Below are 15,305 nucleotides of genomic sequence, written 5' to 3'. Positions count from 1 at the left end.
CACCTCAGTGGAACAGTACTAGGTGTTCCGAGAAGTCTTTTGTATCTGATTCGTTCCTCCCAGACACTGGTAATTACATGGCTGGAAAAGACTTTTTGCTTGTTGCTGGCCTGATTCTTTCTGTCCACAGGACTTCACAGGAGCCCTCTTACTGCTGTGTCAGAGCACCTGTGTTCAGTGTATTGCTCTTGCAGTTCCTCTGTTTGGACACCTCTTCTGTCCAAAAGAGCTGGAATTCTGACTCCCATTTATTTCATACCTTCTCTTTGGGCAGTTGAGTGTCAATAGCTTTTACTAGTCCTGAATTTACAGAGGAAGATGGGAGAGAAAAGGGGAGAGCTTTCTTTTCAGGCTAACGTTTGTTTTGTAGATTCACACAAGTAGGATTGCTCTAAGCAAGGAATAACTGTACTTAAACTTGGGAAGTCCCAAGACAAGCATTTTAAGGATATTTTTTCTTTTCTTCTAGTGAATATTTAATGATGCTGATGCCTCCAAGCATAGAGGAAGAGAAGTAAGTGTTTGTACAGAATGTTCGAAGTCCATATTGGCTGGATGCTCTTTTTCATGGGCTGCAAATCTGCTTGTTTATCTGCAGTGACAAACCAATGGCTCCAAGCAATGTGCTTTCTATGGCCCAGCTGAGAACTTTACCCCTTGCTGATCAGATTAAGATCCTGATGAAGAACGGTTTGTAGCTTTTGTAATACATTTGCACCTTACTTTGTGACTTCTAATTGCCTGAGATAAGGTACTTTTTCTAGTAGTACCAGTGCTGTCACCCCACCAGACAGTCTTCCTGGCGCTCTGATTCTGTGAAGAATCCAAATCCCGAACCTTTCCTTAAGAAGACCTGCTGTGCAGAGAGCAGTAACAGCAGATCTGACTGCCGATCTGTATGTTTGCAGTCAATTTACTCTTAGAATAATTTCTAATCTGATGATAGCTTTCTGCAGGTATCTCCTGGGATGTGAGGTGTGAGGATGGATCATAAGTTGAAGGTTAATGCAACAAGCTGCACTTTGGCATTTTCTGGGATGTTTTCAGTAATGGGCACTTTTATGAGTGTCATCTAGGAATTTTGTTTTGTTTCCTCAGAGTTTCTCTCTGATGAGAGCAGATCCTGAGGACTTTGCCTCAGGAGCTTCCTGTCTCGTCAGGTATCTCTGTTTCCAGATGTTGACAAAGGCATAGAATTTTTAAAAAAATTTTATTAATGCGTTAATTTGGGACCAGATAAGCTAATCAACTTTGATTCAACACCAGCAGATATTTTTAGAACAGATGACAACTATAGTGCAGGGGAGGACACTTAGAACTTAGGTTTTGGGTTTTTTCAGCGTTGACCATGAACTTCAACGTAAATCATAGTATCCTAGATTTGTAAATCTGTGTCTGTATTATGTACATTGAAGAAACCCTTAATCTGGTGTGTATTTTGCCTTTCAGTGAAAGTCATGCCATTTGCAAATCTGATGAGTTTGCTAGGCTCTGGGACTGACTCTACGGCAGTTCTCCGCTGTATACAGCAGGTGGCAATGCTGGTCCAGGGAAACTGGGTGGTGAAGAGGTATGGCTCGTCTTTGTTACTGGGACATGGTTTTCTGCTTTTAAGGAGAGGATCAGAACAATAGATTTTATATACTCATTTTCCTTGTGTACCAAAGTAGCCATGTTCTTAACTCACAGTACTGTAAAATCATGATTTAATGTTTGGTGCTTTTTAGTGCAGTCAGATATCCAAAATTCAAAGGGTTGATGCTAAAGGATGATATCTTAGTACCTACCCCAGCTAAAATTATGGCTGAGCAGTGATGTAATCTGTATTTTAATTTATGTCAGGTGTTTGATGTTGTCCTCATTCATGTTCTTTTGTGAGAGGACTGTCCTGAACTCTTCCAGAGGTTAGCATCAAATATAAACACGGAAAATTAAACCAATGTCAGCTATAGTATTTTTTAGCTAAATTCAGTCAAAGAAAGATCTTTGTGCAGTCACCTTGCTGTTCATCAGGGGATGCTGCTCTTGTCAGCTGAAAACTACCCTTTAGAAGGCATTACCTGTTCAATAAATCAGGCGTGGGGTACTGAGTGTACTGCATGAAATGGATTCTGTATCCTTCTCCTGTTTATTCAGATAAAGCATCCCACTGGGAATTGAAGCCTAAAGTGCAGTATGATTTTTTTTACCTGGGTGGAGCACTGCATGCGGAGAATTCTAGTCTCTGGAATAGCTCTGTGTGTTGAGTGGCACCAGCTACCAGTCCAAGTCTGTTAGCAGGATGTGTTTCAGCTATTGTGGTACAGGCCTGTATTAGCAATGTGAACAGTTCTTACAGCAGCCCTTGCTGTCCCTCCAGCCATTCCAGAAGGAAGCTGGAAGCAGGTTAAAAGACAGTATGTTAGCATTCAGATTGTTTCTATGTTATAGCTGATTCTTTGCTATTTGTCCAGGGAGGACGTTTATATCTTTAGTAGATGTGGCGTGTTTGTGGTGGTTGGGCACAGAGCAGCACATGCACACATCAGAGCTTTAAATGGAGAGGAGACCCATTTCTTTGGCCTGGGTAGGATCAAGATCATGAACCTGGATTGCCTTGAGGCTTTGGAGAGCACGCTAACAAATGTCATCCAGTTGGTCTGGCAAGCAGACAAGGGCACAGCGTAGTGTTGGTCTCAGGGCTGTTTGGTTCGAACGTGACATTTTGTAGTATTGTTCTCTTAAGCCCTTGGTTGCTGGGAAGGAAATAAAAAACCCTTATGCCCATACATCAGCATTTTGGCTAAATGCTGCCTTCAAGGCTGCGTACCAGGTTAGCCTAAGCATTTCTTAGGATCAATCTGGTCTTGTTTACACTGATCCAAGGGAGGATAGGCTTTGCAAGAACAAAGCAGAACTTGTACCTCTGCATGCATCTGCTAGCCACAAGGCTGTGCTTTGCTGGTGTAAGCCTTTTTGCACTAGTGTAATTGCAGTGGTGTAATTACACCAATATTAATTCCTTTAATGAAAAACATGCTTTGGATAAAGGTATAATTTAACTGCAGAACAGGGAGGACATGTTTGTTATGTTAATCTTCACCGATGCCGTTTTTCTGGAGTACCTAGTAACTAATCTGTCTTCCTTTTTAATTAACAGTGATGTCCTCTATCCGAAAGATACTTCTAGTCCACATAGTGGAGTCCCTGCAGAAGTGCTCTGTAGAGGGAGAGACTTTGTTGTAAGTATAAAAGTGTTTGTTGTTTTTAAAGGAAAACACAGGTGAAGTTTCCCTGAGAGGCCATGGCATTGCAAAACTCTGCTGCTCCACTGCAGTAAGGTGTTTCCTCCAAAGAAATTATTTGTACTTTAATTCTGAAGGTGTTGTTACAAGTCTGTCATGGGAGTGTTGGTGTAGATTGACATTGTGGCTGGCTGGCAGGTTCAGATCATCTGTCATTAATAGTATTCATCCCTTTCTAACACATGCTGTAGAGCCACTATCACATAGCCCCCACAATGTGGGGCTTACAGAAAAGCCAGGTCTGGATAATAACGTTCTTGTTTCTCCAGATATATTTCTGTGGGCTCAGGACTGTGAGGTCTCAGGAGGGTAGTGTGGGTAAGCCTTGTGCTCCCTGAGCATGCACTATTGATCTTTAAAAAGGACTTTATTCCCCAGAGCAGCTAATCAGTGAAAGAACTTTGTTCCCAGGCACCTTTTGTGAGCAGTAGCTGCACATGGAAGTTGAAATGAATACAGGTCTTGTAAACACAGATGTAACCACAGCAAAAGGAACAACCTCTGCATTGTGTTTATTTTCACTAACTATGGAAAGATCAAGTTCCTAAGTGGTTCCTAAGTTCATATTCAATTTATAGCTTCCGCCCCATCAAAGAGAAGCTGACAAGTGCATTGCTCTCATTTTTTTCAGTTAGACCTGACTATTTCCCTTGTTTGCAAAGGTTGTTTATGAGATTTAGCTCTGAATAGGAGCATGCTGTGCAAGAGACTTTTGGGATATTGCGGAACTAGTGTAAGGTAAAACTGATGGTGATTGAAACTGACTTTTTGTTGTGTCTTGATGTCTGCCCAGGACACTACCACGCCAAGACCTGGATTCAGGTGACCCAGTGACATAAGTCTTTAGGACACAGCAGATTAGCTGACACGTCGTGTGTAAAGTTCTAGGGACCAGAAATTATTATGCTCAGTTAAGTAAGCGGTAGTGTTTTAACGATTAAGATGTGAAGATAAATTATTTTCATTTGAATTATGTCAAATACACTTTGCATGAGAAATGGATCTGTGTTGATCTTAAAGGCAAGTAATTTGCTGATGAGCTCTACAACAAGGAAAAAGTTAAAAGGTTTGAAAATAGAAAGCATCGATATTTCTGGCTTTCAGACAAAGTGAAATGTCTGGTCATAAGACTCAGAAATAGTACCTAATGCTGTATTACGTCTGTGGAGAAAACGTGTTCTAGCTTAAAAAGTGAACTTTATTTCTCTGTATACGTTTGTGTAAAGTAATTAATAAGGTTAAAAATATTTATGGCCAATAGTGACTTTTAGTGTCCACCTGTTCCATGCTGTACTTTGGGGAGGGGGAAAGGTAATTTCTGTCTTTTCTGAAAGTGTCTGTTTTTACCCCAGAGACTCACATAATAAGTTTAGAGGACATGACTACCATTTGCTCTAGTTGAGGGTAAAGGGCCTAATGAGAAATGGCTGCCTCAGAGTTGTGTGCAAAGAGAGCTGATAGATCTACTTCCTTTGGACAGCAGCTTCTTGTGCTTCAAAACAGAAATACCCTGTGCCCTAAAGTGAGCGTGGTGGTTTTGTGTGTTTGTGGGCAGAGAGAAGCTGAATCAGAGAGAAGGATGCACAGATGACGTTGTAGGGCTGGAAGAAATTGGCAGTAATGAGATTTTGAATTCTGCACAACATTATTAATACACACAGACTAAAAGAGGTTGTAGTCTATTTAAATGAAGACAGGAAGAAATCAAAGGTCATGTTCAGACAGTGTTCTGTTCAAGTCCTCACGTATCCTGTTAGCCTGCTCTCAGCAGCTGCCTCCTGGAGTGTTAGACCTTGGGAGCTGCTCTGCAGAGCACCTAGCTTTTCCATTAACGGGACAAGTATGTGAGTGACAGGCCATCTCGGCGTAACTGTCAGTGATTGTGGTGTGCATTGAAGAAGGGAACAGGCAGTTTCTAGGTGGCTGTGTGCTGCAGAAGGGCAAAGTCATCAGCCTGTACAGGCCCCTGCATTAACAGAAGTGGATGAAGAGTTTCTTTAGGTTGATGATGAGGTATGTGAGAAGCTGAGCCTCAGGTATGACTTCTGGAGTCCCAATATCACTGCAGTGGATCTTTTTTTGTTGTTGTGTTTTGAAGCTAAATGGAGTTTGAGTTCAAGTGGTTCTACATAGCTTTTGTAGTCACAGGTTCACCAAGGCAAACTGTGGACTCTTGAAGCTTTTGATACTGTGTTCATGGCCATTTGGGGACAGAACAGGCCAGAAAGTTTTCCCACTACCTGGCTGAGAATCGCCTAATTCCACATTCTTGAAAGGAACGGGGTTTCCATTTTTCTGGTAACATCATTGAACAGGGTCGTTACTACAACTTGAGTAAAGCAACTGCTTTACTGTTACTAGGTTTTTCTCATTTGTTCCCTCCCTAGATGTGGAAGTTCACACAGGACCGCTGGGTTGTGAGAAAGGAAGTGGCAGCAGTTACAAAAGTGAGTGGTTTTTTTGGTGTTTTTTTTTTTTTCCTTCCTAAATCAGAAGTTGGTGATAAGTGTTGGACATTGTCTGTAGGTTGGTAGTGGATGCTGCTGCAAGCCTTTTCTCAGGTTCACAGCATCTGCATTACAGCTGACTTGCAGTGTTGCTCACCAGGCATGCCTTCGCTTTGGAATAGGTTTAGATACGTATTCTTTTTAGAAATGTTTCAAGCAGCTCCTACAGATACCACGACTCCACAGGATATGACTGGCCTTGTAGATGAGCCACTGGAATGCATCTTGTCCTCTCATCTGTTTCAGTGGAAAGCCAGACACAGTTTGAATTAAGCTGCCTGATCGTGCACCAAAGCAGATGAGTGCTTGTGCAGTCCACACTAGCTACTCTGGTTTGGGTGTGTTACAAAAGAGCAACTCTTCTGTCAGCATTTGCCAGTTGTCAATATTGAATAAAAGCTTTAAAGCAACTCGGGCACCTGAATATTCTGTTAAAACTGGCAAGTGAATGAGAAACATTAAGTAAAGAGGACAAAAAATAATTTCCTTAAAAGGCAGTAAAATGATAAAACAGGAGTCAATTTATGCACAGACCATCTATTTTTGGAATGTAAGATCCAGTGGTGCTTAAAATCTGTGCATGTGCAGCATGTCTGACCTGCAGCTCTAAAATAAGATTAACGTTGTAGAATATGCTTCTCTTCACAATAGTCTTTTCATCTCAGTTTGGAAACTCCCTCTTCTTCACAAAACATGCCATGAGCTATTTGACTCTCAGGTGATTAATCACCACAGCTCTCTGAAGTCCTGTGCTTTTAACATTGTGTGAAAGTGTTGGTGCTGCAGAGGATGAGTATTTCTGACTTAGCAGGGTGTGTATTCATGAAGGTGTCCCAGGTGTACCCAATCAGCCCAGCTCTTCCTGTCTCATGGAACAATGCCCATTGCTGGATGGCTGCATGTGTCCTATGTAAATTGACTTCCATATTATCTTTTTCCTTTAGCTTTGCCCAGAAGATGTGAAAGACTTCCTAGAGCACATGTCTGTGGCAAGAATAAACAAAGGTTGGGAGTTCATGCTCCCTTACGATGAAGACTTTGTTAAGAAGCATCCAGATATAGTTCAGAGGCAACATATGCTGTGGATGGGCATTCAGGCCAAGTAAATGACTTGTTTTATTTTGGGGAATAAACTAAAACCAGAGAACTATCTAGTACAAAGTTTCTGTAGACATGGATAGATATTTTGATCTGTATTGCCTCAAAGATTTCCCCCTCACAGTCACCAGGCAGTGGTGTGGTGGGGGGTGTCACTGCATCGTTAAAGTAATCCCTGTTTCTTGGCTCCCTGGAGGAATTGAGTGTTCTACCTGATGGCCAGAGCTGGCATGGCTGCATGCAGGCAGAACAGCTGAAACTGTCCTGGTATATTTTATCTTTGTTTTTCAGATTAGAAAAGGTCTACAATCTCTTAAAGGAGCATTTGACACCAAAGAAACAAGAGGCACAATCAGGTAAATGGAATTGTGCTTGGATCATCTTGAAGCACATGCATCCCTCCATATTCATAGTTCCTCTCTGCTTCTGAGCGTGGTGGGGTCCGGTCTTGTTTAATATTTTTCCTCTCTTGCCATTTCCTATGGATTATTGGAGACAGATCTTGTTCTGTACTAACGTCACTGATGTTGGGGTGACATAGGCTTCCCGTAGCATCCTTGTAGCAGAGCAGGGAGGATTCCTTGGCACTGGGGACTCACTGTTTGATAGTGTAAAATCAGCTGGTTCTGTTATCCACTTCTTCATTTAAGGCAGCTTGTATGGTGTAAAGGCATAAGCAGCCCCTGAAGAGAGGACAGGGCCAGTGCACAAGTAATTCTCACCTCTGGGTTTGCAAGCTAATGTGCATGAGGTGATTTTTTTATTTCCCCTGATTTGCACAGGGCTCTCTGTGGTGTGGTTGAGAGCTGAGCAATTAATGAAGAATGTGTTTGGCAGGGGGCTGTAAGGAGGTGTGAAGCTGTCTCTTTTTGACATCCTTCTCCACCAGGGATGCTAGTGAGAATATTAAAGTAGCTGTTCCATAATCCTAAAAGACTGTGAAAACTTGAGATTCCAGAGAGTTTTAACTAGGCATTTGGCTCATTGCCAGACACTGGAGCCAATGAAGAGTATAAGCAGAACTGACAAACGAGCATATGAATCCATTTCAATACCCTGTGTCTGATCTGTTTGGAAGGATTAGGTGTTGGGTTATTTGGAGAGGATTAGCGAATCGAAGAGCAGAGGAGATAACAGCATGTGTGCTGTGCATGCCTTAAACGTGTGCCTTAAACACAGCACTCCCTCCTTTGGCATTGAGACTGGATTCCTCTGCTGCCAACACGCCCCTTCCTTTCACCTTTGGATAGCTGGGTGTGGAGAGGACACAGGGAAAGAAAGAAGCATGGGATTGCATGGGAAAGGATGCCCTCCAGTCCCTTTCTGACCCTCACTGGGGAGTAATAATACTAAGAAGAGGGTCTCAGATTTTTGTACTGTGCACCTCATGCTGAAAGTGTTCAGGTCCACTGTTAACCCCTTCACTCTGCTCACTATACCTCTAGAATATCCTTGTGCTGGCTCTGGCAGTTGCTGCAGCAGGCCCCACCACCCACTAGATACTCTGAAAAAAAAAAAAATATTGTTGGGCGTTTGGATCACAAGTAGAGAGATATAAGCAGTCTGTATCCTGGTTTCCTGATTTGCAGAAAAGGCCCTAGAGATTGGAAAAGTGTACTTTGTCTTTGCCTCAGGTTCCTTGACTGGAACACTCTTCCCCAAGCATCTGGCTTAAAATTGCCTACATGTTTGTCTTTAAAAAAATAAAACACTCACTGCCCCTGCTGCCTCACCACCCCCGACTCCCCCCAAAACCCAACACATAACTAAAGTAAAATCTAATCAACAAACTGAGTTTATGCCTTAGATTTCACAAACAGATGATGTTTCCTGCTTTTATTTCACCATGAGCCCTTCAAGAAACATTCTGCGAGACTGGAGCCCTTGTTATGGTGAGATTTATGGTATCTTTTGTTTCTTACTAGCTCATCCATTGCTGGTTTCTGGGGAGCAGAGAGTCAACATGGCTAAAGCAAAAGTCAAGCAGAACTATGGGCAGCTGGAGAAGGAGTTCCAGAAGCAAAAGGCAGAGATGAAATCAAATGACACCTCAGCCAAGATGGATGTTTCCAATATCCGCATTAAAGAGGAGCCTGTGAGTGATGAGGAGCCAATGGATACCTCGGCTTATGAGGGCATGAACAACGGCATTGTCAACGGCCTCCATGCAGAGGAGGACTCTGCAGACTCTTTAAACGGCCACTTGCCTGGAGGCTGCATTGACCGGGTAGCCCAAGAACTGAAGGCATTTGTGTCGTCAACATTTAAGAAACAATTTGTACTCACTCTGAGTGAGCTTAAACGGTTATTTAACCTTCACTTAGCCAGTCTGCCTCCAGGACATACGTTGTTCAGTGGCATTTCAGACAAAATGTTACAGGACATGGTGTTGGACACTGGCTGCAAACAGATTTTGGTGCCTGTAAGTATGTTTTTCCCTTGGTGTACTTTGGGGAGGAGGGATTGGGGGGGCAGTTAACTGAGCTGTGAAATGTTTGTGTCCTGTGCTGGTGGTCCGGATGAACAGATGTGCTTTGAGTAACTGTCCAATGTTGGGTATGTTGAAGCTGCTGGAGGTTTGTCTGGTGTCCTGCTTCTGGCAGGCCCTGCACTCTGCTTTCTTTGCTCTGCAGTATGCTGCATAGCTTAGTTGTCTTGGGGGCTCTGTTTCCACGTCCAAGCTGTTGGGCTGCAGTGATTTGCTGTCCCAAACCGCCCCTGTTAACATGATCTAGGGCAGTCCCAGATTCCCATCAGCTCTCCTGGACTTGCACAAGCTCCTTCTCTCAGGGACAGGGACACAGTTGGGAGGGTAAAGGTGACATTCACTGCCTAGGAGCAGCAAGGCACACCCAGCAGAGCCCTCTGGGAAGCGACAGACCATATCTGCAGCAGGTTTCTTTGGTCAGTCCTTTTCCTCCTAGACTGTGCGGAGGTGTCTTTGTTTCTTTGTCTTTATGGAAATGACATGTGTGATTGCATGAGACAGAGCAGGTTTGTGTGACAGTAGATCGCTTAGGAAAGGAAAAGGAATTTGGCATCATGGGAAAGAGCCTAAAAGGAAATTAATTTTACAAGACATCTGGCAGTGCTGATTGGGTTGCAACCAGAAAGAGCTTGGGAGTCAGCTGCCTTTGGGGAGAGAGGAAAAGAGACGTGTGAACTGCTCAAAAGAGCAGGCAAGGCAGAAAGAGCAGGAAGCAGGCAGGGTGATGAGAGCGGGCCTGGAGCATGGGAGTTAAAACTCCACTGAGGAGTAAGGCTTGCTGGGGGGGGGCAGAAATAACATGTTCAGTCGTGTGCACAATACGTGCTGTGGCACCTGGGAACTGAGTAACAGACTTGAAATGCCACTAGGGAGACCACCGATTTTGGTGCTTTCTGCTTTCTCTCCTGACAGCTTCCAAGTCCTGGGGTAATGTTTGCCTGGAACTGCCTCTTAGTGCTGGCTAGGCTCTCCTTTGTATGTGGTGTAATGTGTGTGCTGTGCCGGTGGTCAATAGCTGAGGTCATTGCTGCTCTATTACTTGTTTGCTTTGGAAATTTGGGGATTTTGGAAATGATTCCATTCACTCTTTGCTTAAAGGCTATGAGAAGTGAAAGTGGGATAGTTTATTTTTTTCAAAAACCAAAATAAAATCCTCCTGAAGAGAGGTGGTTGGAAACTTCTCTCTGGAAAACGCTGTCACAGGAGACCTGCAGAGGTGCAGAAGCGGTCACGGGAATGTCTCTTGCTGGAGGTCTGCTGTAAGTTTTAGTTCTGCTGGCCCAGAATTTACTGCAAAACTTGAGGTCTTGTACAGGAGCCTGTATAAGCCTGTACTGTTATCAGTAATGTAAATCATTACCCCCAAGCCCTCCCCCTGATGCTCTGCACAGATGGCAAAGGTGCCAGGACTGGTTTTACTCTTTGCATGGGTTCATATATTTTGGTATTTCTTGATTGTTCCCCTGGACAATTTTGTCAGATCCCAATGAGGATGTCTGAGCTCAGGGAAAGTCTGGAGGGTTGTTTAGCGTGGGATTTCATAGTTGCTCATTAGTTTTCTGTAATTGAAAGTGCTTTGGTGATAAAAATCAATGATCTGAGGTAATTAAAATGATGTTCTGTGGGGGGTGAAGACACTCTTGGCTTGCATGCTGCCCTATTATAGAAGACGTGTTGCTGAAAACGGCGACTGAAACCTTACCAGGGGAATGCAGGATTTATTGTAAAGCTGACCAACTGCACCCAGGGTATGTGATAAATAATATTTGTGGGGAGCCAAAAGAGATGCCACTCCAGCTGCAGATGAGGCTGTGGGGACACCTGCACGGTGCTGTGCTTGTCTGTGCTTTGTATTGTCCTCAAATGGGAGGGAAAAGCACATGAAAAGAAATAGCGAATCCTGGGCGGATACACCTGAGTGCAGTGGGCTGCTGCTGCCGTCAGAGAGGGCGAGTAGAGGCGTCCTCGGCAGACACTGGCGCTGCGCGTGTGTCCGGAGCTTGCGCCGGCTGAGCCTGTGTCCAACCCCCGGGAAACATGTGCACCCGAATCTGGCTCCTGAGTATCTGCACCCCTTTCCTGCAGGTTGGTGGGGTTGCATGGGGGGAGCTGGCTGCTGCCGCCTCCCTTCCCATGGTCTGTGGAGTGATAAGGTTCTGCCCAAGTCTTGAGGATATTTTTGAGGCATCAGGAAATGATGTAACCATTGCCGGCATCCTGCCTGGCTGGGGTAACGGGAGAGGAATGCAGCCCTGCACTTACAGTGAGCCCTTTGGGCTGGTGCCGATGCCAGGCTCCTGGGGAGGTAAGCTCAACAGTTCACCTCTAGGATTATTCCAGCTGATAAGTTTTTTCTGGCAGACTCAGCCCCTTTCAGTCTGGTTTAGCTATAATGCGAGGCTGCCTGGCAGTGGCTATTTTTAGGGCGTGCTCAGTGCTTGAGACACATCCCAAAGCCAAGGGCTCCTCCCCGAGAGCTTCCGTTTTAACGTGGCAGCCCTGGGGACCCGGGGCAGGAGTTCATCTCCTAAAAGCCCTGTACTAGCTCTGGCAGCTTAGAGCAGGAAGGGGCATGGGCAAATATTTTAAAGAAGGATTTTAAGGCAGTGGAGAAATGTTTCAACGTGAGGCTGGAGAGATTAAGATAAACATAGAATGGCAAAGGGACTGCGGATGGCAAGACAGTAAGGCAGTTTGGACAGCAGCATGTCTGTCTTCAGAGTGGCTGATGGCATTTCCCGCTCCTGGGAACAGGCTGTATGACAGCTGCAAGCGAGCAGGGTGCTGTTGGCAGCAGTGTTTGCAACAGTTTACAGAGTAAGAGGAGGAGATTCTGTGGGTTTTTCTTCCCCAATAAGTAGTGTGTTGGTTTGGAAGCAGCTTCCTCACAGAGTGGCCAGGTGAACACAGCTGCATTTCAGACCTGTGGCTGAGGAGGGGGGAGTTTGCACTCCAGGTCTGTGTTGAGTCACTTTCTCAGAGCGAGGCAGCTTGTGGCTGGGTGCTCCTGGTGCCATTTGCCTTTCCTGCTGCAGCTGTTTTCTGGAGGGAAGCTGAAGTATTTGATTTTATCTGTGCTGAAAGCATACAAGAGATTCTATTCCTCAAAAGCAAGCGCCCTTATGAGAAGAGAATTATGTCAGGTGTTGTGAGCCTAATTAACCTGAATCCTGGCTCTAAACCAAGTGTAAAACCTTGTTATATTCCAGCCATTTGGACCAATGTGAGAGCCAAAGCTGCTAATCTCACCAGGCAGCTCCCACTGGACAAAACTCTTCCCCTTTGCAATAAGATCAGAGGCAAAGCGTGAAAGGAAAGGCTGATCTTGTACTCTGTGATGCACAAGTCTCTTGGTGTGGTGTGAGGGAGGCTGGAAAGAAAGGTTTGGTTTGTACCAGCAGCCAGGATTGAGGGATACTGGAACAATCAGGACTGGCTTGTTAGCTTTTCATAGATGATTGATTTAGGTTGTATGGGTGGTTAGCAAGGAATAAATTGTTAGCGACAGACAGGACGATGTCTGTCAGGAGTGAAGGCATATTCCAGCATTGCTCATTAGTCACTGCTCTAAGGGGAAATGTTAAGGCAAATGGATAGTATTGTATTTTTTTAGGAGTTTGGGGCATGAAGTGGAGGCAGTTGTGTTCCTTCCTGTCTGCAGGGGTGTGAGGCCTCTGCCTCAGAAAAGACAAATGTATTTCTCTAGCTTGGCACATGGAGGGGAAAAAAAAAAAAGAAACAAAACCACTTCATTTTTGGAGTCTGAAATGAGCAAGCATCTGGTTCACCGACCATCACCATTCAGTCTTCTGGAGTCCTGTAGTCTGCCCCAAAACAGAGATGACAAATACAGCAGAAACACAGTGCTTGCTGGTAATGCTGACTTGGGGTCAGTGAAGCAGATAAATACAGGATGGAGTCTGAATCTCTAAAACCTGCTACTGTAAATGTAAAAACCTCCAGAAAGACCCCCTTGGTGCTCTCAGTTGAATACTGCTTTGGATGGTCTGGAAGCAAACGCTGCTGACAGGAAAAAATCTAGACGTCTTGCCATGAGATACCAGCTGAGGTCCAAGCCCTGGGATTGTTCTGGTACATGGTGGTTGACCCTCTACCAGTGGGAAACTGTCCCTGCGAAAAATTCATGGGATTCCAGTATGCCCAGCAGTTCCCTTTTAAAGCTGTGAAATGGTTGGTGGTGTACCAGACCTGGGACCAGGCCCAGGGTGCTGGTGTGGGTTACTCCACCGTGACCAGAACCATCAGTCAAACGTGGCTTGGGCACTCACTGGGGTGCCATGGTGCTCATGGTCCCATTTCCTTGGCCATAGTTAGCCCCTCGCTAATTTGGGGTCTCTGTGCTGCGGGATCACCCAGAGGAGAGGTTTGACACAGATCAGGTTTCTGTTGAAGTCACCAGGCCTGGGAGAAGGGGTCTGCCCCGTGGCTGCAGGACGGGCCGTGCCTGAGCAGGCACAGGGGCTGCCAGAGCAAAGTCACCCCTTCAAGCGTGGAGTGGGAGAGGAGCTTATGTTGTTTCAGCAGTTCTCATTACATGGTAATGATGTTTTTGATTCAGTAATAGGTGTCCAGGGATAATGTATCATAGAATCATTAAGCAGAACTCATTAAATAGATGGTTATTTTTAACAGCCTCTTGTTCTCAGTTTCCTCCACAGACTGCTGCTTCACCAGATGAACTAAAGGTCTATGCACTTTGGGAAGCTGGTGACACTTACGATCAGGTAAAGATAAAAATAAACAACATTCCCAAACCTATGGTTATTGAGCATTTGGCATTGTTTGAATTTGTGTTTCTGGAACTGGTACAGTAGGTAGTGTTTCCCTCTTTCCCAGGTGAAGTGTCCAGTTTTCAATACCAACCTACTTCCAGCTGAGAGGAAGCTCTTGGCTTGCAGGGTGATCATTGCTGTGTCAAGACAAGGCGGTATGGGCAGAAACGTGTTGGAAATATATGTCAGTAACTAGCTCAGTGGAATGCAAATAATTTTGAACCTGTGTGGAGAAAGGATTCTCCAATGCAGGCCTGTCCCCAGGATCCAGTCCCAATTTTTTTTTTCTTTTGATGGTAGTGCAACATTAACCAGAGATGAAATGATGTTGTTACCTGATGTATGTTTATACTTAGAATAGGAAATGATTACAGCATATGTGAGCATCTCCTGAGTTTTAATTGCTATCAGAGTAAATGAAGTGAAAGGGAAGGCCCCTAACAAAATGTGGATGGACAATGTAACTCCTGTGTCCATGATCTAAATAAATTTTTATAGGAAAGAGTCAACCAGTATCCAGTCTCCAGGCTGGAGAGGACCACATGAAGTCCTGTGAAAGCATTTGAGAGGAATATGTTGCAGCCCCTTCTTCAGCATGTTCTTGTACCTTTGGAGGTGTCACAGGGCAGGTGCAGGTCTGGCCACGGGGTGTGGAGAAAGCCCTGCAGAGCTGCAGAGGCTGGCGCACTGCTGGAGAGCAGGTCTGCGTGGGACAGTTTCAGGGTTATGAAGCAAGAATCCTCCAATGTAGTTCAGTGAATGTTTTGTACAGATTAAGGCGCATGCAGTTTTGAATATGGAAAGATAGGAATAATTGTTCTTCCCTGTATTTATGATACATTTTCTCTTAAAGCATCGCCAAGTTTTGCTTGAAATCTTTTCGAAAAATTATCGAGTGCGCAGGAATGTCATCCAGAATCAGTTGAGTCAAGAATGTGGAGAAGATCTAAACAAGCAGGAGGTGGATAGAGTGTTAAAGGTAAGTTTCTATTCCATTGTGGGTTTGATCCAATTAATAAATGAATTTTTAATGCTTGATTTGAGCAAAGGATCATATTTTACCTTGAATTGATAAATGATGAGGATGATAGAACAATTCTTGTTGGAGTGTGGACAAAGTCTGGTTTTCAGCTTG

General features: G+C 44.5%; 1 protein-coding gene across 1 annotated transcript in view; it reads left to right on the top strand.

Moving 5' to 3' along the window:
* The window catches only part of POLR3E (RNA polymerase III subunit E), a 29,499-nt gene that overhangs the window by 12,144 nt on the left and 2,050 nt on the right, over nt 1–15,305 (top strand). The window contains exons 11-20 of the mRNA XM_074885554.1: nt 470–514; nt 599–690; nt 1,450–1,570; nt 3,140–3,221; nt 5,672–5,731; nt 6,736–6,893; nt 7,181–7,245; nt 8,815–9,311; nt 14,045–14,122; nt 15,024–15,149. Coding sequence (XP_074741655.1) covers nt 470–514; nt 599–690; nt 1,450–1,570; nt 3,140–3,221; nt 5,672–5,731; nt 6,736–6,893; nt 7,181–7,245; nt 8,815–9,311; nt 14,045–14,122; nt 15,024–15,149 — 1,324 coding nt within the window. The remainder of the gene's footprint in view (nt 1–469; nt 515–598; nt 691–1,449; nt 1,571–3,139; nt 3,222–5,671; nt 5,732–6,735; nt 6,894–7,180; nt 7,246–8,814; nt 9,312–14,044; nt 14,123–15,023; nt 15,150–15,305) is intronic.

The sequence above is a fragment of the Strix uralensis genome, chromosome 16 (assembly GCF_047716275.1).
Source record: "Strix uralensis isolate ZFMK-TIS-50842 chromosome 16, bStrUra1, whole genome shotgun sequence".
NCBI classification, from domain to species: Eukaryota; Metazoa; Chordata; class Aves; order Strigiformes; family Strigidae; genus Strix; species Strix uralensis.
The sequence above is the reverse complement of the archived record's forward strand: the minus strand, read 5'-3'. Positions and strand labels throughout refer to the sequence as shown.